Raw genomic sequence first — 25357 nt, forward strand, 5'->3', positions numbered from 1 at the left:
GGGCACACGGAGAAATCACATCTCACTGACAGATATCTCCTGATACTAATTGTTAAAAGTGAAACGTTGCTCAGTTGTGTCTGACTCTTTGTGACCCCATGGACTATACAGTCCATGGAATTCTCCAGGCCAGAATACTGGGGTGGGTAGCCTTTCCCTTCTCCAGGGGATCTTCCCAACCCAGGGATCAAACCCAGGTCTCCCGCATTGCAGGTGGATTCTTTACCAGCTGAGCTACAAGGGAAGCCCAAGAGTACTGGAGTGGGTAGCCTATCCCTTCTCTAGCAGATTTTCCCAACCCAGGAATCGAACAGGGTCTCCTGCATTGCAAGAAGATTCTGTACCAGCTGAGCTATAAGGGAAGCCCAATATTAATTAAGCGCTCTCAACATATCCCTTTAAGGGAAACACAGGTCCACATCTATTGCCAGACCTCAGCCTGAACCGCTCGTCGGGCCCCACTTTGCCCACACTGCTAGTGAAGCACACAGCGCATGGGAATACGGTTAAATATTTGTACTCAGACATCTAGACTGTCCTAAACTCATGCAGATTTCAAAAATGCTTCCTACTTTCCCCATCACTAACAAAAATACATCAGAAATTCCAGCAGATCAGTAGTTTCAAAAACTGCTTGATTCAAGTTGGCATGTGATACTGACAAAAGACAAAATTTGACACACACACAGAAACAAAAGGAAAAGAAAAAAAAAAAAGAAAAAATATTTTTGAGCAAAGAATTGAAAATACTCTAGAAATATCCTCAGTTTGGTCTGTTGGGCTGCTATAACAAATTGCCATGTATGGCGTGTCTTACAAACAACAGAACTTTATTCCTCACGGCCCTAAGGGTCAGCATCTAAGACCAAGGCGCTGGCGTGGTGTGTGCAGCTGATGCTTCTCACTGGGTCCTCACATGGTGGAAGCAGGCAAGAGCTCTCTCTGGAGCCCCTGTGATAAAGGCGCTAACCTCTCTCTGTCACCTCACAAAGGCCCCACCCCCTAACATCGCCACTTGGGGGTTAGGATTTCAACATATAAATTTGGGGGAACACATTCATTCAGATAACAGTCCCATATAGGGAACTGCCTGGCAGGCTAGTGGTTAGGACTCCGAGCTTTCACTGCAGAAGGCCCACATTCTATCCCTGGTCAAGAAACTAAGATCCCATAAACTGCACTGCGTGGCCAAACCAAACAAAGAAACACCACAATCCCATATACTATTCAGTATGAATTCAGATGGCTTATTCTAAAGATGGGACCATCGAGACCATATAAAGGCATCCCCTAATTCTGGCAGCAGAGAAAAGAGACCCAGAAAAAGGAGATACCATACATCAGGAAGTACAGACTTCCTGTATGGATTGACTTGGCCTCCAATTTAAAGTAGTTTGAAATCTGTTCAAAGTAATAACATTTTATTCTAGTGCCCAGTCAAGTATAAAGCAAAAGAGGAAATATAAATGGTTACACGCATGGAAAATGTCCAACCTCACCAGTAATCAGAGAAATTAAAAACAATTAAGGTTGTTCTCATTAATTAAATTATAATTACGAATGCAGAAAAGGATGTCGTTAAGCAGACACTTTCATAGACTACTGCTGGGAGCATATATTTGTATATCCCCTTTTGGTAATAACTATCAAGAAACTGAAAAGGTTTCATATTGTTTGATCCAGTAATTCCATTCTAGGAAATCTACCCTATGGAAATATTAAATATGGAAAAGCAATTAGACTAAACCTGCTCAACATCATACTTTTATCATGGCAAATAAATGGAAATATACTGAACCTCATGACAGAAGGACTAGGTTGGTAATCTACAGTACATTGTTCAGATGGAATATTATTAAAGACTAAATTCTTATATTCAATAATTATTTATAGTGAACATTGTAACAGGAAATACAGTGAGAAAAAGAAATGTGAAGAAACTAAAAATACATTTTTTAAAACAATTCTGGAAATAAAGATGCTAAAATGGAAACAGTGTCTAAGTCAATGCAATTTGCAGTGTGATTCACAGGAGCAGCCTGTGAACTGTGTGTTACCCGATCAGGAAAATAAGCGTAGAGTGTGCATTTGGAAACTTTTAGCAATTTGGTATCGCTGCGACATCCAAGCACGTGTCTCATGGAACTGTGAGTTGAACGGGGTGCAGACCAGCGTGAATGCTGTCCAACTGGGATGGAAGTTCCAGGTTATACAAGCTGTACAGTAGTCACACACGGTGGGACATCACAGTCCACGGCGGACTGGGGACACGAAAGAACTGGCCCTTCCTGTGGACCAATGGTCCAGGTGATAGCACTGTAGATAACTTAATCTTCCTCGTCCATATTTTACAAAATTGTTATACTGTTATATTGCTATTATAAGAAAAAAACAGGTTTTTTTTTTTTAATGCAAGTAAAAAGAGGAAAATACATGTCACTTAACTGTTATAACTTTGAAAAACTTTCCTATAGAAATACATAAACATGTAGTGGGAGGCAGGAAGATACAGTGGTTAGGAAGATAAGATTTCAGAGCTGACAGTCTGAGTTTGAACCCTGGATCCACCACTCCATTATTTACCAGCCATGGGCTAGTAGCTCAACCTCTCCATGCCTCGGTGAACTGTACAAAAAAGATCTTCACGACCCAGATAATCACGATGGTGTGATCACTGACCTAGAGCCACACATCCAGGAATGTGAAGTCAAGTGGGCCTTAGAAAGCATCACTACAAACAAAGCTAGTGGAAGTGATGGAATTCCAGTGGAGCTATTTCAAATCCTGAAAGATGATGCTGTGAAAGTGCTGCACTCAATATGCCAGCACATTTGGAAAACTCAGCAGTGGCCACAGCACTGGAAAAGGTCAGTTTTCATTCCAATCCCAAAGAAAGGCAATGCCAAAGAATGCTCAAACTACCACACAATTGCACTCATCTCACACGCTAGTAAAGTAATGCTCAAAATTCTCCAAGCCAGGCTTCAGCAATATGTGAACCGTGAACTTCCTGATGTTCAAGTGGTTTTAGAAAAGGCAGAGGAACCAGAGACCAAATTGCCAACATTCGCTGGATCGTGGAAAAAGCAAAAGAGTTCCAGAAAAACATCTATTTCTGCTTTATTGACTCTGCCAAAGCCTTTGATCATGTGGGTCACAATAAACTATGGAAAATTCTGAAAGAGATGGGAATACCAGACCACCTGACCTGCCTCTTGAGAAATCTGTATGCAGGTCAGGAAGCAGCAGTTAGAACTGGACATGGAACAACAGACTGGTTCCAAATAAGAAAAGGAGTACGTCAAGGCTATATATTGTCACCCTGCTTATTTAACTTATATGCAGAGTACATAATGAGAAACGCTGGGCTGGAAGAAACACAAGCTGGAATCAAGATTTCCGGGAGAAATATCAATAACCTCAGATGTGCAGATGACACCACCTTTATGGCAGAAAGTGAAGAGGAACTCAAAAGCCTCTTGATGAAAGTGAAAGTGGAGAGTGAAAAAGTTGGCTTAAAGCTCAACATTCAGAAAATGAAGATCATGGCATCCGGTCCCATCACTTCATGGGAAATAGATGGGGAAACAGTGGAAACAGTGTCAGACTTCATTTTTTTGGGCCCCAAAATCACTGCAGATGGTGACTGCAGCCATGAAATTAAAAGACGCTTATTCCTTGGAAGGAAAGTTATGACCAACCTAGATAGCATATTCAAAAGCAGAGACACTGCTTTGCCAACAAAGGTTTGTCTAGTCAAGGCTATGGTTTTTCCTGTGGTCATGTATGGATGTGAGAGTTGGACTGTGAAGAAGGCTGAGTGCCGAAGAATTGATGCCTTTGAACTGTGGTGCTGGAGAAGACTCTTGGGAGTCCCTTGGACTGCAAGGAGATCCAACCAGTCCATTCTGAAGGAGATCAGCCCTGGGATTTCTTTGGAAGGAATGATGCTGAAGCTGAAACTCCAGTACTTTGGCCATCTCATGCGAAGAATTGACTCATTGGAAAAGACTCTGATGCTGGGAGGGATTGGGGGCAGGAGGAGAAGGGGACAACAGAGGATGAGATGGCTGGATGGCATCACTGACTAGATGGACGTGAGTCTGGGTGAACTCCGGGAGTTGGTGATGGACAGGGAGGCCTGGTGTGCTGCGATTCATGGGGTTGCAAAGAGTCGGATACGACTGAGCGACTCAACTGAACTGAACTGAAATGGGGATGATAATAGAACCTATCTCATGGTGCCGTCTATGGGGTTGCACAGAGTCGGACACAACTGAAGCGACTTAGCAGCAGCAGCAGCATGGTGACTCATAGGGTTTTTGCAGAATTAAATGAGTCAACACACATAAGATCCTGGAACATAATAAGCTCTCTATAAATGTTCACTCTTATTATTACAAATCATAGGCAGGGATGAGAGCTACAGCCAATTCACATTTCACAATGTTTTATTTGCAAAACGGGTCAAGAGGAACAGTAGAAATAGTAGTAATAACAACAACTAATATTAAGTGCTTGTGTGCCAGGTCCCAAGCTAAGTTTCTGACATGAATCAACTTATTCATTAGAGATTGGTACTAAGTTCATCCCATCCTTTCTGCAGAGGGGAAAACTGAGGTTCAGAGAAATGAAGTGACTTGCCCAAGGTCACCAAGCTCATAGGTGTATCTCCCTCTAGGGCACTGAGCTGGGCACAGGACAGGGGTCCCTAGAGGTTAGACTGTGAGCCCTTTGAGAGCAGAAACACACTGTGTCTTGTTCCCAGGGGGAGCCAGAGTCACCAGCCTATCCAAGGACCAGGCCACAAGAAAAATCCAGGACTCGTTTGCAGCCCCCTCAGCAGGTCCCCCTCAGCCAGGCCAGCCACCAGTGACCGTGCTCTGCAGCCCAGTCTGGGTATTGCTCTTAGGGAGTGACCTAAGCCCCGAGGAAGGCAGCTGTTGGAATGTGAGGGAGGATGCAGAGACTCGTGAGTCATTTCACTCCCCGTCCTCGCTGTGGTCCTGGATACAATTTATTACCTTCGTCACTTGGCTTTCTGCTCCTGGTTGGCTGGGGGTTGGTGGAGCAGTCATCCCTAAAAGGAAATCAATCTGTTAGCGAGTCCCATCTCTCCCTGCCGTAGGGGCTGGAGGCAGAAGGGAGGACACTGGCAGCACCCAGCTGTTTCCGGGTCTGAAGGGATTCAAGGAGGCTTGTGGGATGCTCAGCAAGACCCTGGCTCCAGCCATCCACTGGGGGATGTTCTCCTGTAATTTTCCCCACCAATGAGAAATCTGGGCCCTCTGCAGTATAGAGCATCCATTCCAGAAGAGTGTGAAATCTCTACATATTTATCCTGAAAGTTGAAGGGAGAAAACAAAAACCCTTCCTTCAGAGAACAGGGATAGGGGCCTGGGAGTAGACAGTTAAGAACATACAGAATTTTGCCTTGAAATCCAGAACATTCTATCTATACCTGAAGTCTGAGAGCTAAAATCATATGGCCAAGGAAAAGCATTTCCAATAAAACTACAGTTCAGGACAACTTTTGTTTTTCTTCCCAAGTATTTCCTTTTTAGTGAGCAATTTGGTAATCACCAACAAAATTCAAACAGAACAAATTTTTGACTCAGCAATTTCACCTCTAAGAATTTACTCTACAAATAAACAGATACAGAATGTTTTCATTTGCAAGCCTATACAATGCAGCATTTGGAGTAGCAAAATACAAAAAAATTAAATATCCATTGATAGGGAACTGCTTAAATGTTAACAGTGGCATAACCAGACAGTACATAAAAATGTTTATTAAAAAAATAATAAATCCATATGTGAAAGATACTCAAGATAAATGAGTATGTGAAAAGTATAAACTGCTGAATACTCTTTTGTAGAAGGCAATGGCAACCCACTCCAGTACTCTTGCCTGGAGAATCCCAGGGACGGGGGAGCCTGGTGGGCTGCTGTCTATGGAGTCGCAGAGTCAGCCACGACTGAAGCGACTTAGCAGGAGCAGCAGCATCTGAATGCTCTTTACAGTGCTATTCCAGAGAGAGTATAAACTTATGCTTTATAAGAGAATACCTGACACCACATTATCATCATCAGATACACTATTATCTTGAAAGCCTGAGAGCTGAAAAAGAAATGGGCCCTTCCTTACTTTCCAGTTCATATTTCTTGCCTCTTTGAATTTTTCTATCATAAATATCTTTAGTTTAATAAAAAAAGAAGCAATAATATCATCTGGCCATACATACGAGGTAAGTTCCAAGGGAGACAAGACACAGCTATCCCTATGGCCTTGACAGTGTCTGCCAGGGACTCATATATATGGGATGCCCCCTGAGGGTCAGGCCCCATTTTAAACACTTTGCAAGTACCAGTTCATTTAACCCTCATGACACCTCTGTGAAGTGGGTACTGGTAACATCCCATTTCACAGATGAGAAAACTGGGGCTCAGAGAGACTGTCCCTGGTCACACACCCAGTGTGTAGTAGGACCAGGGAGTCTGGTAGGCTCTAGAGCCAGAACCCTCCCGACTGGGTTGCCTTTGTTTGTTGAACAAAGAAATGGACAAACTAGAAAAGCTGCCACCACCTTTAAGGCCAGAGAAACTGTAAATTATTAGCCACTTACTATTGATACTGTTTTATTTATCACTGTTAATTATTATTATTATTGGCGAAAGAAAAACTTCAGAAAAGTGAAAGTCGCTCAGTCGTGTCTGACTCTTTGCAACCCCATGACAGTAATCCAGTCCATGTAATTCCATGGACTGGAATTCTCTGACAAGAATACTGGAGTGGGTAGCCACTCCCTTCTCCAGGGGATCTTCCTAACCCAGGGATCGAATCTGGGTCTCCTACATTGCAGGGGGATTCTTTACCATCTGAGCCACGGAAGCTATTCAGAAAAAGCCAGTTGTTTTAGAGTGAGTGATGCACTGAATTTGAGTATGAAGAACAAATTACGCTCCCTGCTCTACCACCTAGCAGCTGAGAGACCTTGGACAAGTCACTTCACCTCTCTGAGCCTCAGTTTCCCCACCTGTAAAATGTACATGACAGGATCTCCTAGGGTTATTGCAAGGATTAAATGCAACATCACACATGAAACCCCTCTGTGCTGGACATACCTTGGATACATGGAAAAATAGGAAAAGATGTTGAGGATGGAATAAGCTATGCTCAGAGCACCGCCAAGCTGACCCTCATCTCTTTCAATCCGCTAAGTTTTTTAAGTGAGCTGAAAAACTTATTCATATATACACCAATGATCTGAGGAGAAAATCAGGGTTTTAATTGTTCTGATCCTGCCTCTAGAATATTGATTTAGGACATTTAATACCATCTCCAAATGCCAGGCTTAATTTGCATCAAGTTGGAAGCCGGGTTGCTAAGCGGTAGATGTTGATTTTAGGCAGGGGCTTGGGAAAGCCAGCAGCCCACCTTCCTGCTGGCCCATGGCCAGCCAAGAGCTGGCTTCACCTGGGACTCCGGAGAACAGGCCGGCTGAGGAGGCCGCGTCTTTGATGGATTTTCACCGTTTAATTAAAGTGCAGCTGGGGCCTGGGGCCGAGCTGTACCTTTCAGCAAGATATTTATCACGGGCTGCACAAGAAGTCTGTGTATCTGAGGCCATTTGGCCAGGGCAGAGCCTAACTTTGACCCGGTCTCTCCTCACCCAGAAGCCTGTGCTCCTGCCTTTTGGAGGCCCTGGGGCTCATTTTCAGAAGCTCCATTCTCCAGGCACTAAACCCTGCCTCCAGGTGTATCTCAAATCATAATTCAAACACCAGCCAATGGCCCCCAGGGCCCTGGAGGGCCTGATCCACAAAACATCCCAGGCCACTCAGCTGGTCTTCAGCAAACTCGTTTAGTGCTCTGAGCCCACCCTCAGCACTTCATTTACCAACCAGGGGGCTGCAGAAAGTCCGTTCATCAAAGTTTGGTTCAAAGTCTTTTTTTTTTTTTTTTTTTTACATTTTTCTTATTCCTTTCCTTATATGAATTTCTTTTTTTTTTAATTTTATTTTTAAACTTACATAATTGTATTAGTTTTGCCATCTCCTTTTTTATTATAATTATTATGGACAATTTCAAATAGACTCCTAAGTGAGAGACTAGTACCATAATCCTCCATGGACTCATCACCACCCTACAATTGGCAACTCATGGTCACTTCTCCACCAACACTGTATGATTTGAAGCAAATCCTAGACATTTGATCATGTTGTCCATAAACATTCAGGATGTATTTTGAAAATATTAGGAAAGAATTTTTTCTTTTTTAATACAGCCGTCCTACAAATTAACAATGATTCCTTAGTGTCATCACATCCCCAGTGTTTACACTTTCTCCACTGTCTCATAAACGACTTAGAGAGCTGCTTTGTTTGAAGCAAAATCCAAACAAGGTTCTGGGTGGGTTTTGAATGGGACCTGCAGTGTGTCTGGCCTTCTCATCTTCTCTTCCCTTCAGCCCCCACCTTGTACTGTGGGGTTTTGTGTAAGGGCCTTTTGAAGCCCAGAGACACTGCTTACTTATGTGGCCTTGGACACATAACCAGCTTCCTTGCCTGGAAAATGGGACCAATAATAATTCCCTATCTCCTGGGTAATTGTGACGATTAAATAAAGCAGAATATGTAAAATGCATAGAGCCATGTCTGGAACAGAGCAAACACTCAATATCTGTTCTCATGGTTATTGTTTTCTGAAGATAGCAACTTTGACAGAATTCCTAAGCACAGCAACCAGGCAGCCACATAGTTATAGGTGGGAAGAAAACAGAAAAAAACTGGTGCAGTCCACCACATTTTCTCAGGCTTTGAGCCACTGTTCATGGTGAGGAGGTAGAACGTGCTGCGGTAGAGTCAGTCTTTGGTCCCAAACTGCCAGGGTTCAAATCTCATGTCTTCCACTCGCTAGCAATGGCATAATGATGGATACACTTGCCAAAGCTCATTTCCTTTCCCTCCAGGCAGACAACTCAACTCTGTTTCGTGGCCTCTCTCACATGGAGGTATGGCCCCATAACTGAGTTCTGGCCAGTGGTAAGTGGACAGAAGTGATCTTGTAGGTGTCTGACCCATAAAAACCTCCCACTGCAGTCCTGTTCTCTCACTAACTGGGTGATTGATGAGGATTCAAAGAACCTGGAGGAAGCAGAGCCACAAGGGGTAAGGGGTCTGGGATCACTGAATGACCGTGTAGAGGGCAATTCAATCAAGAATGCTGCCATTAGGTTCTGCTATAAACAAGAAATACGTTTTTATGATGTTAAGCTTCTAAGAAATGGGGGCTTATCTATTACTGCTGCTAGTGTTACCTTCGGAGAAGGCAATGACACCCCACTCCAGTACTCTTGCCTGGAAAATCCCATGGATCGAGGAGCCTGGTAGGCTACAGTCTATGGGGTCGCTAAGAGTTAGAGACGACTAAGCAACTTCACTTTCACTTTTCAATTTCATGCATTGGAGAACACTAGCCTTAACCATGAGCAAGTTGCCTGGCCTATCTGTCCCTTACTTTCCACATCTATAAACGGGCAAAGATGCTAATAATATCTGTTTTATAGCGTTGTTAGGAAGATCAAATAAGTTAATATACATAAAGCATCTACTGCGTTCTGGCCCATAACAGCACAAAGCTCTTATGTAATTGTTGTCATTGTTATGTTAATATTATTTGAAAAGTAATGGTGTAATACCAAGAATTTCCACATTTCACTTAAATGGACATGTTCTAAATCTTTGCTGGTTTTCTGGCATATTTTTTCTTTAACAATTTGGGGCTAAAATTGTATTCCAGCCAAACAATTTCTCATTTAATAATGCAAATCAGTGGTGTAATAGGATGATGACAATTTGCTCCACAGGAAAGAGTTGAGGAATACAGTCATTCTGCAAGATGAAGATACACCCAGTACAAGACGCGGCATGTCCCCCAGGCTCCCGGCCAACATCTAAAAAAGGGAGGGGGAGACTTCGCCAGGCCTCCCCTTTCTGCGTGAGCAGGCAGAACTCCCATCCTGCTCAGGACAAAGGAGATGTGCACTGAACTCCATGGAATTTTAAAAACCTAAGCGCCCAAGAAGACCTACAAATGGCCAAAAAGCACATGGAAAGAGGCTCAACATCATTAGCCATTAGGGAGCTGCAAATAAAAACCACAATGAGACCCACTTCACTGGAAGGGCTACAGTCAAAAACACAGATAACAACCAGGGCTGGCGAGGATGAGGAGGCGTTAGATCCCTCATACACTGCGGGTGAAGAGGTAAAGCGGTGCAGCCTGGCAGTTCTTCAAAAGGTTAAGCACAGAGTCAGCATAAATGCCAGCAATGGCACTCCTAGGTTTATACCCAAGAGAAATGAAAACATGCCCACACAAAAACTTAATCTGAAAATTGACAGCTACATTATTCGTAATAGCCAAAAAACTACACACCATGCAAATGTCTATCAGCTGATGAATGGATAAACAAAATGTAGTATATCTGTGTAATAGAAGATCATTTAGTCATAAAAAGGAATGAAGTGCTAATACAAGCTGCAACATGGATGCACTTTGAAAATAAGTGAAAAAAGTCAATCACAAAAGACCACATATCACAGAACTCCATTTATATGAAATGCCCTGAACAGGCAAATCTGGAGAGACGGAACATATTGATGGTTACCTGGGAGCAGGAAAATGGGGAGGAGACGGGGAGAGATTGCTAACAGGTACAGGTTATGTTTTGGGGGTGGTGAGAATGTTCTAAACTGAACTGAATGTTCTAAAATTGTTGGTATCAATAGTTGTATAAGTTTGATTACACTAAAAACTACTGAGTTATACCACTTAAATGAGTTAATTGTATGTCAATAAAGCTGCAATATTTTTTTGAAGTGCCTACTCTTTCACATAAACCAGACCACCTCTCCTCTAGACTCGAGCTGTCATCAGAAACCACAGCACTTTCTTACCTCATCAGAAGCCTTTGAGAATTATGTGCCCTGTGTTAAAATCCAGGTGCATCTCTGTGCACAATTTACAATGCCATAACCCGCACATGTTAATGAGTCCGAAGCTCAGGTGAGAGGTTACGGTAGCTTGGGCAGTTACCAGCACATCCAGGTAGGAGATGCAATTGTCATCCACACTCCCATGGAAACTGATAATCCAACACAACTGTCCAACCCTAGTGATACAAGCAAGGTGTGTTTGAGGTTTTATTTGTCTTCGGGGTTTTTTCCATTTAAGAACATAAGCGAGACCATGAATCACACTTCCAAGAACCAGAAATACTGAAAGGGCTAGGTAGCTGGGAGCCCAAATTACTTAAATTGATGTCGTATCATTTGAAAAACTGACATTCAAGCCTCACAAACCGAACGACAATTGCTATCTATCTAATTCATGGCCCTGGACTCCTGTTTCCCACCTGCTCCAACACCAATTTAAGCAATTCTGAACTTTGATCTCCACGGCAGAATGTCTCAGATTTATTGAAGTGTCAGGTCCCAATTGTGCTAACACCCACCCCTGGCAGGGCCATTACAAGGTGTGAAATCTGGGTGCCCCTCACCCCGGCCAAGTTCAGCACAGTAACAATCAGAAGGAACAAATCAACCTGCCTCTCCCGACCATAATGGGAGCCTTGTAATTTACCATAATGACAGGCGTGGAGGGAAAGCAGGCGAAGGGATCGTGCTGTTCTCCAGGCGCTTGGACACGCAGTGGAGGGGCTGCTGAGCCTCGCCACCCTCAGCCAAGGGGCAGCTGCTCCTCCTTGCAAGGGGCTACTTCGGGACTTGCCTGTATCCTGAGTTGTTTAAGATGGAATTGTGTTACCCTTCTTCTGCCTTGTGCAAACAGCATCAAAACTGTCAGTTCCGACTGCCCCCCTGTTTCTCCCAACTGTCATCATTAACTAGCTGTCATCTGCAGCTTTACCCACCAGGGCTGGGAGCCCAGGATAGCTCAGCCTTATGTTTAGTCAGAAACCTCCTCCCCTATCCCGAAAGGAAAGTTTATTTCCAAGCCTGGAGTCTAGGGGAGGTAAGTGAGGCAAAACCCAGGCGTCCTGTGAGCTTTGGCAGCCTCCCTCACCTACCTCTACTTTGGGGGAGGTGGTGAACCCTGAGTCCACACCAAGCATTCGACTGTCTCTGCTCTTCACCTCCTCAGTCAGGGTCCTGACTAGACTGCTTAAGTTCCTCATGGAGGAGGGCATGGCAACCCACTCCAGTATTCTTGCCTGGAGAATTCCATGGACAGAGGAACCTGGTGCGCTACAGTCCATGGGGTCACAAAGAGTCGGACACGACTGAGCGACCAACACACACAAGTTCCTCCAGCTTCCACTGCCAAGACCCTGAATCGCAGACCTAATCTGGACGAGCCTCCCTAGTTCAGAACTCAGACACCCAGTGGATGCTAAGAATCTCTGTATCCTGCCACCTCGGTGCCCACCACAACAGACCAGGAATGCCCTTGCCCCTGAAACTGGGTGACTGGGCTTGCAGACCCTCTTCCTGAATTCCTCTCTCACTTCCCCTCCCCACAGGAAGCATTTCCCTCCCAGCATGCCCCGTAGCCAAAGTCACATTGGCCAAGACAAAAACTGCTTTAGGAATAATGGTTTTGAATGAAAAGTCAATGTAACACTGTGATTGGCAGATTAACTATTCTACCAATAAATGTTTCCTGGAAAAACACAAGTGCAGGGCCTGCTCCACGAAGCCCCTTAGGGTCATCGGGAGCCCTGCAGCCTGAGTTTATGGCACGGAGGGAGCAGATAGAGGCTGGCAGCCTTGCCCATTTATCATCCAGCATCCTCGTCCCCAGGAGATCTGCTGCAGCATCCCCGGCTCCTTGGTGTCAGGTTGTATTTCACAGCATAAGGAGGGGAGTTGCCTCTGGATTTTAAAAGTGATAAGGGGATGAGTGAAAAGAATAGGATATGACTCAGTGATGAAATAAATGCCCGCAACACATCACTACTAAGGGAGGGTGCCTGCCTCCACAAGTGACTCCCAGAAATACCCGCTAGGGTGGTAGGTGTGATAATTACGTGTTCCAACTGGCTCCGATCCATTCTTAGGAGATGAAATGGGACACCTGAATACTGCCTTCTGTGCAGGTTGAGGAAACAACCCCAGAGGCAACAGCCCAGCCCATTCTGTCAAAATCCAATCTGAAGCTCAGAAGGCCCCCAAATCCCGTCCTATCTCTTGTCAGCCTATGGGTTTCTTCCTTTGGTGTCTTGGAGCACTGTATCTCCTAAGGGGTCCTTCAACCCCGACTCTAATCTGTCTGCTGTAGCATTCAGCCCACTGTCTTGATTTCCTCCCATCTGTCTGTGGTCACCAAATTGGGCGGCAAGTCCAAGAATTCAGGGAGGTAGGAGGAAGTGGTCACCAAATTGGGCGGCAAGTCCAAGAATTCAGGAGGTAAGGGGAAGTGATCAAAGGAAGGAGGGACTTCTTAAACAAACCTCGACTGGGTCTCACACAAGCCTGGGGAGAACTCAGAGTGGGGCAGGAAGTGACAGCCCTGACTTCGAGGATGACTATTCCCAAGGCAGCCCCTCCTTGGGTCGTGTTAGAAGGACGAGCACTGGGGCTGAGGGCCAGGCCATAAAAGCATGAAGAATGGCCGTAAGAAAATGTTCTGAAACGAAGACCTGCCTCTAGTAGAGCTTACTTTGTACATGTTAGTGGCCAGGCTGGAAATCTGTGCTCTCCTGACCCATTACTCTCCCAGCCCACCCCACCGATGACCAGTCCTCCCAGGACCAGAATATTTCAGCCTAACAATGTTGGTTTCACTTTCAAGCAAACTACCAGGAAGACCACCAGATCCAAAAGCAGTCATGTCACCTGGTTACCAGTTATAAACTCTTGATGGTAAGCAAGTCAACTGTTACCCTTTGACCCTGTAATTGTACTTCTGGGGCTCCAGGCAAAAAAATTATTAGAATATTAAAAAAAAAATTTATGCATTATTTCTAGAAAAATAAAAAAGAGCACCAAAAGAAATGATTAAATAAGCAATAGGACATTCACTATTATGAATGCAGTATTATGCACCAAAAAGCATGTTCAACAAAATCTAATAAGATGAAAAATATTTATAATAAATGAAAATAAAGATACAGAATTTTTATCTGTATAAAGATGGTATGGGCTTTCATGGGGTCACAAAAGAGTCAAACATGACTGAGTGGCTAAACAGAAATGGCACAGTTACAATTATAAAAAAGAAAAAATTTATAAAGAAAAAAATAGAAAAAATAAACCAAAATCCTAATAATGATTACTTTTGAGAATTAGAACATTGCATGATTGTTTTCTCTATTTTCCCATAAATCCCATAAGCACAGGTTAATTTTATAATGGAGAATAAAAAAATAACTTTTATTTAAAAAGTCAGGAGCTAAGTAATTTGGTTTCATTTCCCTTTCCCCAAGAGAGTGTGCAGTAGTTAAGGATATTTCAGTTTAATATCTGTTTAATATCAGTTTAAACTGATTAAGCTCACTGGTTCTTCCATCCATGGCCTAGCCATTTCCCTAAGGCTGGTTTGAAGGAAAGCCAACGACACTAGTCACAAGTGGGTTTCTCTAAGGCTGTGGCAGGGGGGTATGTTCAGAGAAAACAGAATTATCACTTAGAAATGCTAATAGAGCCAGATTTCAAACGCAGGCGAGAGTGATCGCACACCACGCAGACAGCTGTCCCAAGCCCGAACGAGGTGGCAGTGACAGTGATCAGGAGTGAGGCTGGGCTCAGGGAGGGTCCTTCTCCTGGTGGGCTGGAGTCGGGGGAGTTGTCGTGCTGAAGCTCCCTTGCAGTGATAGAGGTAGGCCCCTGGCTGATTTTCAGATTTCCTGAGTTCTCACTTAGTGCGTAAATGAAGCTAGAAGGGATAAACAGGGTGAGGGGATGGGGCTGACTCGGGGGAATGAAAGGGATTCCGAATCTCTCTTGCAAGAGCTTCCATCTGAACATTGCTCTCATCTTCCCCAAACTTTGCAAATAGCTATTTCTCCTCTGGTCTTTCTTCCTTTAAGCACTTTAACATGAACATGTGAAATGTCATTTCCACAAAGCAAGCTTTTCTGTATGAAAACAAAGAACACTGGCCTGTCACCACCCTTGACCAGTGGGCCTCCTCTCAGGCTCCCTGCTGCCGCTGCCACTGACCAATCCATGCCCACTGGTTCTAGGACCCACTCCTCCAGTCTCAGGGGCCTTTGTGTGTTTGTGAAATAACAGAGCTAAGTGACGTCTTCCCACAAAAGGGTAAAGAGATTCCTGAGGGGAGAGAGGAGGCTGTTTTCTAAGCTCCCTCCCCCTGCCCCCTGCCCACCCCTCACACAGGGCAAGAAGTGAAGGCCTGGGTGGAATCAGAGCACCAGAAGAGTCATCAAAGCTTAGAGCAGAGTTCCAAGTAACCTGGGCATCTTACTCTCACTGACAGTTCAGGTAGTTAGTACTGTTTTACAGAGCACCTGTTAAGTGCCAACGCTGTGCCGGGTACACAGGGTATGATATGAGCAGCATAAACAATGCCTGCCATCTGGAGTCTGCAGAGAAGATGGAAAAGGAGGAATGAGGCCACCTTGTCCCGGGGGCCCTGGTCCTCAGGGAAAAGCCCTCATCCGGGCTTCCCACTGACTGCAAAGCTACAGAACATACTGAACATGTAACAGAAGGTTTACATTTTTAAAGGATTTTACTTTTATTTTGTAACGTATTTTTGAAGTCTTTTATTATTAAAATTGTCATAACTTTCCCCAACTGTGTTCTTTTTTCCATGATAGCGAGTGGAGATTTTAGACACTTACAAATGTTTACAGGATTTCATCTCTCCTCCTGTACTAATGGCTAAAACATAATTATGAACTGCGCTTGTTGACCAAATGGAGATATTCCCTGAGACAAGGAGACAGATTCCTAATATGGAGGTGTCCTTGGGCTGCAGCCCAGTTATCCTGGTTTCCATCTCCTCCTCCCGACACAGAGGTGCCTTCATTAGTGGAGGAAAGAAAGAGGTCTTTGTGATGATGTCACTCCCAGACCACCCGACATAGACAATAAAACTGAATTTGAGAGAAGCCTGGTGAAATGAGAGCTCAGAAGTCATCGAATACCAGACCTGCAAGGGGCCCAAAAGGTTACTTAGCCTAATCACTTACGTTAGAAATGAGCAAAGGGGAAGAGACTTGTTTAAGATTACACAGCCAGTTAGTGGTGGGCTGTTTTCACCAAGAAAAACAGGGGGAAATTCATTCCATAGAAATTGCAATATCACTATGTGTGAAATGCTATAGCAGGCAGGACAGGCCCAGAGCACTCTCATCATAGTGTGACATGCACAGCCACAAGGCGGGCAATGCAGCATGCCGCCGTACACAGGCAAGGTAGTATGGAATCACAGAGAAGGAAGTATCTCACTCTTCCTATCGGATCTATAGCAGGCCTCAAGCAGGATGGGATTTCTGAGTTGGGTCTCCATGATTGAATAGGAGTTTGCTGCATAGAGAAGGGAAGAAGGTCATTCCAGAAACATGGAACAGCATGTATAAAGGTGCAAACACGTCGAAGAACAGGACGTGTCTGGGGGATGAAGAGCAGTTTCATATGGCTAAAACGAGCCTTTCTGAAAAGGAAATGAAGAAGACTAAGACAAAGAGGGTAGACCGCAGAGCGCTGTGAAGGACTGAATGCCATGCTAGGGACTTTGTTGGGGAGATTTCATCTCTGTGCTTAAAAATAAAACAACATATCAGCAAAAGGATGATGCGTGGCTGGAACAAAAGAGGACCAGAGACAGGGAGACTAGTGGGCTGGCTACGGCAATACTTTAGGTGGAGACTAAAGATGCTCAAGTTTAACAAAATGTGCAATCCCGAAGAAGACAATGCGGTCTGAATCAAAACAGAAATATTTAGCTGGCAGAATCAGCAGGACTTCACGAGAGATGATTGGGTGGGGATGAAACAGAGCGGAGGCAGGCAAACTACGGCCATGGCCATATCCAGTCTCCATCTGATTCTGCACAGCCCCAGTACGACGAACGATTCTCATGTTTTATAAGTGACTGAAAAAGGACAAAAGAAGAATATTTTTGACATAAGAAAATTATGTGAAATTCAATTTATGAAATTATGAATTAATTATGAAAAATATGAATATTATGAAATTAAGTGAAACTTCAATGTCCATAACTATGTTTTTATTGAAACATACCGCACTTGTTCATTTACCTATCATCTGTGGCCTCAAAGGCAGAGCTGAATAGAGGCCAGAGGGCCAGCAACATCTAAAATATTTACCATCTGCCTCTTAAAAAAAAAGATGCTGACCTCTGAAACAGGATGACTGCAACATTTCCACCTCAGCTGGTAGAATGCTTAAAGACAAGCACCAGATCTGGGCCAGTGGGACACACAATAATTCCATCACGGGCATGCGGAGTCTGAGCATCCCTGACACACCCAGGAGACAGGGGAAAGATGAATCTGGATACGGATGAAAGATCTGCATTGGAGATGTGGATTGGGAACCATCAATTGGCAGGTAGTTGCCAAAACCATGGGATTGGGTAAGAGAATCCATGGAGGGGAAAACAGAAAGAAAGGGCAAAGCAGGTCCCCGGGAAATACTGCTGAGAGGGAAACAAATACTGAAAGCCTGAAAAGGAGTCCAAAAAATAAAATAAAGGCACAGGGAACAATTCATTGTGGATAAGATCTAGGGAGAATTTTAAGGGAAAGAAAAAGTTGAATAATACGAATGCCACCAAGAGCCCAAGTAGAATGAGGACTGACAAGGAGGCAGTGGATTCTGGAGACATTAGTCAGTGAAGTGTTCAATTCAGTCGCTCAGTCGTGTCCAACTGTTTGCGACCCCGTGGACAGCAGCACAGCAGGCTTCCCTGTCCATCACCAACTCCTGGAGCTTGCTCAAACTCATGTCCATCAAGTCGGTGATGCCATCCAACCATCTCATCCTCTGTCATCCCCTCTCCTCCCACCCTCAATCTTTCCCAGCATCAGGGTCTTTTCCAATGAGTCAGTTCTTTGCATCAGGCGGCCAAAGTACTGGAGTTTCAGCTTCAGCATCAGTCCTTCCAATGAATGTTCAGGACTGATTTCCTTTAGGATGGACTGGTTTGATCTCCTTGCAGTCCAAGGCAAGAGTCTTCTCCAACACCACAGTTCAAAAGCATCAATTCAGTGAAGTGTAAACCATGGAAATAAATTCTCCAATCAACTTCTAGGAGTCCATACCTTCCCAGTTTCCCTCCTATCATCCTGGCCACTCCTTTCCAGCCTCTCTCGCTGGTTCCTCTGCATTCCCCACCTTCTACATGTTGGAGAGTCCTTAGACCTCTTGTATGTCCTGTGCTCCTTTGATGATCCCATTCAGTTTCCGGGCTTTAAATACACCTACACAGAGTGTCTCCAGCCCAGATCCCTCTCCTGACTAGATTCCTAAAACCAGTTGTGAACTCAATATGGCCTCTGGGAAATCCAAGAGGCACCTCGAATTAAATGGATCCAACACAGAGCCCTGCCCTTTCTTTCCAAACCAGCTCTTCCTGTAGAACTCTCCAACTCAGCTAAGTCAGTTCCACCTTTCCAGTTGTTCAAACTCAAACCCTGGAGTCATCTTGATTCTACTCTCTCATCTTCCCTTCCAGTGTTTCAATAAATCCTATCCACTATATCTTCAAACTATATCCAGAACTGAATGATCACCCCTCCACTGCTACCACTCAGCACCAGACCACCACGGCTTAGCTGGATCATTGCAGTGGCCTCACAGACCATCTCCCTGCTGCAACCCTGCCCCCTTAGCTACTTATCACCATCAGAGCCATCTTGTTAAAACAGAAGCATGATCATGCTATTCCTCAGCACAAAAATCTCTAATACCTTCCCATGTCACTGAGTAAAGGCCTCCAGGACCCTACACAGCCTGTCCCCACCCTCACTCTAAGTACCCCTGAGACCTCACCACCTTCCACAGTTGTCCTCAATACACCAGGCCCACTGCCATCTCAGGGTTTCGGCATCGGCCATTCCCTCACCTGCAGTGCTCTTCTCCAAGATACACATACGGCTCTCCCTCACTTCCTCAGGACTTTACCCGAGTAAACCCTTCTTGGTGAGGCTTTCTCTAGCCACCCTACTTAAAACTGCCAACCATCCCCCCTGCCTCACCCCACAACACTCCATCTCCCCTTTCCCTGCTTTATTTTGCTCTGCGGCACTAATCACCATTATAACATAAGACACAAATTTTACCCACTCACTGTCTTGTTTGTTATCTGTCTTCCCTATTAGAAGGCAAGCTTGTGAGGGCAGGGATTTTTGTGTGTTCTTTCCCTGCCATACCCCAGTACCTAGCGCAATGCCTGGCACGTGGTAGGCAACTCAATATATAGTTGGTGAAAGAATGGGTATAGGGCACTGGGAAGTGACTAGGAGCTAAGAAAGGGGAAGCCAGTACAGATGGCTCTTCCAAGGCCTCTGCTGAGCAGCTGTGAGAGGAAACCAGCATGGGGAGAGTGTCTACAAATGGCAAAGACTCGAGCACACTTGCAGGTGTTAGGGGGATGAAGCAGCATGAAAAAGACTGGGGGTATGAGAGAAAGGGGATGGCTACACTGAGTCTGGGAAGAATGGAAATGAAGGGCCTCCTGAGCAAGGGAAGAAGGGATCTCTTTGGAAGGGACTAAGACAAGACGGAACAGGAAAGGACAGGTTTAGATATAGATGGGACTGGGGGGTAGGGGGTGTGAAGAAAATTCCAAAAGTTCTGGCACTTAATTTTTTTCCTCAAGGGGCATTAGCTATTATTTATCATTATTTTCATAAGAGTGGTGTCAGAGGAGAAATTTGCAAGCACAGTACCTGTTTGTCTTACCAGAAAGGTGCAAGTTACATGGGAGCATGCAATGCAGAGAGCATCTTGTAATACTCTGGGAAAACGGCAAAGCAATGCTAACATATCTCCTTAACAAAAATTGTGGACGAAGGGTGTGTGTCTAGATCTGGCACTGAATTTTCTATCTCAAAGTCTGGGGAAGAGACTGAGTGACAAGGGTTTAAACAGGTCTGTTGGAAAATGAGGATGCAAGCTGATTAGGAGAGAAGGGTTGCTCAGCAATACTGAGACTTCCTCTCATGCTAGAAACCAAACATCTACTTCCCCAGTTATACTGGACAGCCTATGGGAACCAAAAGGGTACAGTTTGGGCATCAGACAAAATATAAAAACTCTAAGGATAATTAATAAGTGGATAAAATAAAGGAATAACCATTGCTGCAGGACTAATTTAGGGCACCTTCAGCTGGCAGATACCACTCAGGATGGTGTTCTTGGAAAGAGCAAGCCTTGAAGACAGATCTGGAGGAAGGAAGGTGAAAAGTGACCCTTTAGCAAGGAGACTCTGAAAGGCGAAACCTAAGAACCTACACAGAAGGTTCTTTACCACATTAGTTTTAAAATCACAACTAATTTGTTCCTGTGTTTCCTGTAGGGACTCTGACTGAAACTGAAAAGACAGGAAACCAGAGGGCCATGAAGTTCATCCGCAAGAATCAGCTACAGGAAAAGAGGATGTTTGGAAGGGTCAAGGGACTCCACAAAGCAGGTCCACTTGGAGAAAGTGAAGAGCCACCATCCCACTCCCCTGGCTGCATGAATAGAACAGTAACAGATACAGAGAAACCAACTTTGGGCTCAATACAAAGTAAACTTTTCTAAAGAGTTGGCCAAGTGGGGTGAGCACTTCTGATAGGTCATGAGCTTCAGTAACTCTGAGTTGCCCAGTCTCAAGCTGGAGAGCCCATATTGAGAACACCATAGGAAAGTTACAGGGATAGCCTAGAAAAACACTCCCCAAGCCACATGTATTGCACAATATATGTGGCTCACCAGTAAAGAATCAGCCTGGCAAGGCAGAAGACACAGGTTTGATCCCTGGGTCAGGAAGATCCCCTGGATTAGGAAATGGGAACCCACTCCAGTATTCTTGCTTGGGAAATCCCATGGACAGAGGAGCCGGGCAGGTTATAGTTCATGGGGTCACGAAGTCAGACACAACTTAGCAACCATACAACAACAAAAGCACACTATTCCACAGTGGTTTACCAAAGTAACCACACTCGGGGGAAACATTTTTAGGGATGTATTTTGCTGCTTCTCAATTCAATATAGATAATCAGAAGTCTAGTTCTCTGTGTCATGTTTGATAATTCTCAACACTGAGTTTTCATGGTTTAAGTTAAGTCAGGAACATGAAGCTTATTTTACATATCACCATCACTAACTTAAAAAGGTTTATTCCCAAACCACTAAGGAGTCTGAAAAAAAAATTTTTTTTTAACTAAGCAACTTCTACCTTCACACCAATCACTAGGCCTTTTCCCAAACCGTCACTTCATTGCTCAAAACAACAATCAGCGTGCTACATATAACAACTATTGGAGAGGATGTGAAGAAAAGGGAACTCTCATACACTGCCGGTGGCAATGTAAACTGGTGCAGCCACTTTAGAAAACAGCGTGGCGGTGGTGAAGATGCTAAGTCAGGACTGACTCTTTTGACGCTATGGACTGTAGCCCAGCAGGGCTTCTTTGTCCATGGGATTTCCCAGGCAAGAATAATGGAGTGGGTTGCCATTTCCTTCTCCAGGGGATCTTCCCTACACTGCATCTCCTGCATTGGAATGTGGATTCTTTACCACTGAACCACCTGGAAAGCCCCAGAGAGGGAAGGAGGAAGGACAAATAAGAGGTATGGGATTAACATATACAAACAATTACATATAGACAAGCAACAAAGATATATTGTATAGCACAGGGAAATATACCTACTATCTTGAAGTAACCTATAACGGAATATAATCTGCAGAAATACTTAATCATTATCCTGTACACCTTAAATTAACACAGTATTGTAAATCAACTATACTTCAATTAAGAAAAAAAAAAAAAACAGGATGTAAAATCTGCCACGGGACAAAATATTTTACATGTAAACTGTCCTGGAAAAAAAGTAAGTTCTCCTCAATTCACCCTGATGGGAAAAAGGAAATGGTTTTTGCAAGAGGCCTTAACTAGAGTTCACAGAAGGGTCAGAGCCCAGGATGCTACAGTGTGCGTGTGTCTAATCGAGGTTTTCTCCTAGGGTGCGAGTTTATCATTTTTCACAAGGTGGGACCACTGAAGACTGCCACCGCTCCACTCATTCATTCAACAAACATTTGGTGTTGATCTACGCATTTACAGAGCTCGGCTTGGCCCTGGGGACAGACAAAAGCTCCAGGAGGCCAAGACTGCAACCGCATACTAGGAAAAGATCTGATTTCAAAGACCAATGAAGGCAAAAAGTCAGAGTGAAGGCACCCAGAAAAGTTTCAGCAGAAACTTGGGAACTGCCAGCCTTCGGCGCGGAGAAGGCGGGGACTTCGGGCCTAGGGGAGGCCGTCGCCTCCGGGCAGGAGGGCCCGGCCGCCTCCTCGGCCCCTGGCCCAGCGCGGGCGCTTTCTGATCCCAGGCCCGGGCCGCCCCACCCGACCGCCTCGGGGCCCGGGAGGGCAAGCGCCCAGGCGACAGCGAGCCTGGCAGCGGCGAGGACTGGCCCCGCGAGACGTTCCCGGGCAGCGCGCGCCCGCGCCACCGCGCGCCCCCCTCCCCGGCGCCGGGCACCCGCGGCGCGCTCCCGCCCAACCCCCGGAGCTCCGGCCCCTAGATTCCCGGCCCTGCCCGGGCCGCACTCACCCTCCTTGGCTTTCTTCCTCCGGGCCAGAGTCCCTCCGAGTTTCCCTAAGAAGGAGTCATCTTTCTTTCGGGACGGGGGCGACTTGGGAGTGGGGGACTTGGGGACAGACGGCGACTTCTGCGGGGAGGTGGCCATGGCGGCAGAGCGGGCAGCCGCGGGCCGGTCGGGACGCGGAGCTGGCGCTGGGCGGACGCGGCGGGCGCGGCGGGACTGAGGCTGCGGCTTTCCAAACGGAAGCGGAATTATTCCAAGCATTCGAGGCAGCTCACGCTCGCCTTTCCCTTCCCTCTCTCCCTCCCTCGCGCCGCCCTCCGCCCTGCAAGGAGCTGAGCGCTCGGGGCCCGCGCCCGCTGCTGCTGGGAGCAGGGAGGATGCCCCAAACATGCGCCTGGCAGGACGTGGGGTCTCATCTGTTTCGCTGTGTGTGAGCCTCCGGCCTGGGAGCCTTGGAGCCTGGAGGCCGCTCTTCCCCGGCTCTGCAATCGGCACACGTCCTCGCTCCAACCCTGAGTTCAGTGATTGCTGAACCGACCCCACCTGCTACTCTGCCTCGCGCTGATTTGGCCCGGCTGCTTGGTGAGGAGCTCGCTTTTCACCTGCTGCATTTCTAAGTGTAGTTATTGGGCCCATTTCTTGTGCCCCCGAAAAAGAATGAGCTTGCTGCGGAAAGAAAGTGAACCGAAATGTATTCGGGCCCTACCCGAACAGCACATCCAACTGTTCTGCTCTTATCATGGCTATCAACCTCCTCTTCAACCCCTTCTAGAGTGGGAAGTTTGAAGGTCATGAGCACTCGTCAACACCTAGAAGCATCCGTGTTTCTAGCAGCTCAGTGGCTTGTACAAAGGAGGATCTCAAATGCAGGTGGAGACATGCATTGGAAGATGTGGTCATCGGCTCCTGTGGAGGCTCCAACCCGCCCCACCCCCCACTTATGTTGCCTAATTAAAAGCAACAGTGACAGCCACACTCATTTGGGCTAACGGGGTGGGGAGGTGGGGCACAAATGTCCGCATTTCAAAGACTCTTGCTGGAAATGATTAAAGGCACGTTTTATAGTGCTTGGCCAAGTTGAGGTTCTCCCTTGGACTCCCCTCCCATGAATCTGACACACATACACACCCCTCTCCTCCCCCCACAAATACACACCCACCCACCCAAACTGTTTCCTTCAAGTAGCTACAGCTGATTGATGCTGAGTGATCACATGATTCAAAGGGCCCTAATGCTTGACTGGAGAACAGCCAATCAGATAGTCTCCATCAAGAACCTGATCTAAGCTAAACACTGTTGTCAGAAGTCCAGCACTTGGTGATGATCATGCAGACTCCAGATGGGGGGCATCCATTTTTAGCCAGGGGGAAGCTGATGCCTGGACTTCCCAGGTGGCGCTAGTGGTAAAGAACCCGCCTGCCAATGTTGGAGACATAAGAGAGGCAGGTTCAATCTCTGGGTTGGGAAGATCCTCTGGAGGAGGACATGGCAACCCACTCCAGTATTCTTGCATGGAGAATCTCATGGACAAAGGAGCCTGGCGAGCCACAATCTGTGGGGTCATAATGAGTCAGACACGACTGAAGTGACTTAGCTCTCACTCATACTGATGAGTAGAGAAGCAAAACAGTGGAACAAATAAGTGTGTTGGAGAAACCTTGTGGTCCGAATAATGAAGAAACTTGGGAGTAGCTGCCTGGACTTAGAACCTCTTTGAAGGGCCCACCTGTAGTTCTCAGGAGGAACACTTCTGCTTCCTTCCTAGGACATGCTCCTAAAGCCTTGTAATAACCCATCTGCCTGTGCTTGAGCCGATTAACAATTCCTGAGAACATAAATTTAACAAGGTGGTCAGCAGATTCTCAGTGTTCTTCTTGTCTTTGCTTAAGAGTCATAATTTTACCTGTTTTGAAAATTATACTTTATCTGTTTCCTCTTATCTAGTAGATACTGCTAGATGACTGATCTTCTTCAGAGCCCACCATAGGAAGTGACTGCAGTCTGATGGCTGCTAGAAGACAGGTATTCTTTCCTTCCTGAGTTCCCTCAAGGCTCACCCTCTCACCACCCGTGTGGCTGCAGCTGCTGGTGACTGTGACATCCTTGTTTAACAATATGGCAGAAAATATTCCATTTCTCAACATCTCCAAATGCTCCGTGGTGGTCTAGTGGTAAGGATTTGGCAATCTCAGCATCGCCAAAATCTGCTCTCTGTCCTTGAAACTCTTTTCAAGGAATCATGAGACACACAGCTCAACAGCTGTGATATCTTGGACAAGTTTACTTCCATTTCGGAGTCTTTTACTTCATCTACAGAATGATGTGGTAGAAGAGCATAATGGTTCCCAAATCTGATTGTGCTCTAGAAATTCTGATTCGGTACATCTGAAGTGAAACCAGGGATAGGGTTTGTTTTTTTTTTTAAATAGGGATTAATTACATCAGGGGATTTTGATGTAGTTGATTCAGGTACTGATGTTCAGGCATCTAGAATCACTTTCAACTCAAAAGTTCTATGGTTCTCTATTCTTTACCAACTGCTAATCTCTGCATGCAGGGCTTAAGTTCTAAATACAACATG

General features: G+C 45.5%; 1 protein-coding gene across 1 annotated transcript in view; it reads right to left on the reverse strand.

Moving 5' to 3' along the window:
• The window catches only part of PARVA (parvin alpha), a 179092-nt gene extending 156118 nt beyond the window's left edge, over positions 1-22974 (reverse strand). The window contains 1 exon segment of the mRNA NM_001099144.1: positions 22782-22974. Coding sequence (NP_001092614.1) covers positions 22782-22917 — 136 coding nt within the window. The 5' untranslated portion in view covers positions 22918-22974.
• Between the last annotated feature and the right edge of the window lie 2383 nt (positions 22975-25357).

The sequence above is a fragment of the Bos taurus genome, chromosome 15 (assembly GCF_002263795.3).
Source record: "Bos taurus isolate L1 Dominette 01449 registration number 42190680 breed Hereford chromosome 15, ARS-UCD2.0, whole genome shotgun sequence".
In the NCBI taxonomy this organism is placed as follows: domain Eukaryota; kingdom Metazoa; phylum Chordata; class Mammalia; order Artiodactyla; family Bovidae; genus Bos; species Bos taurus.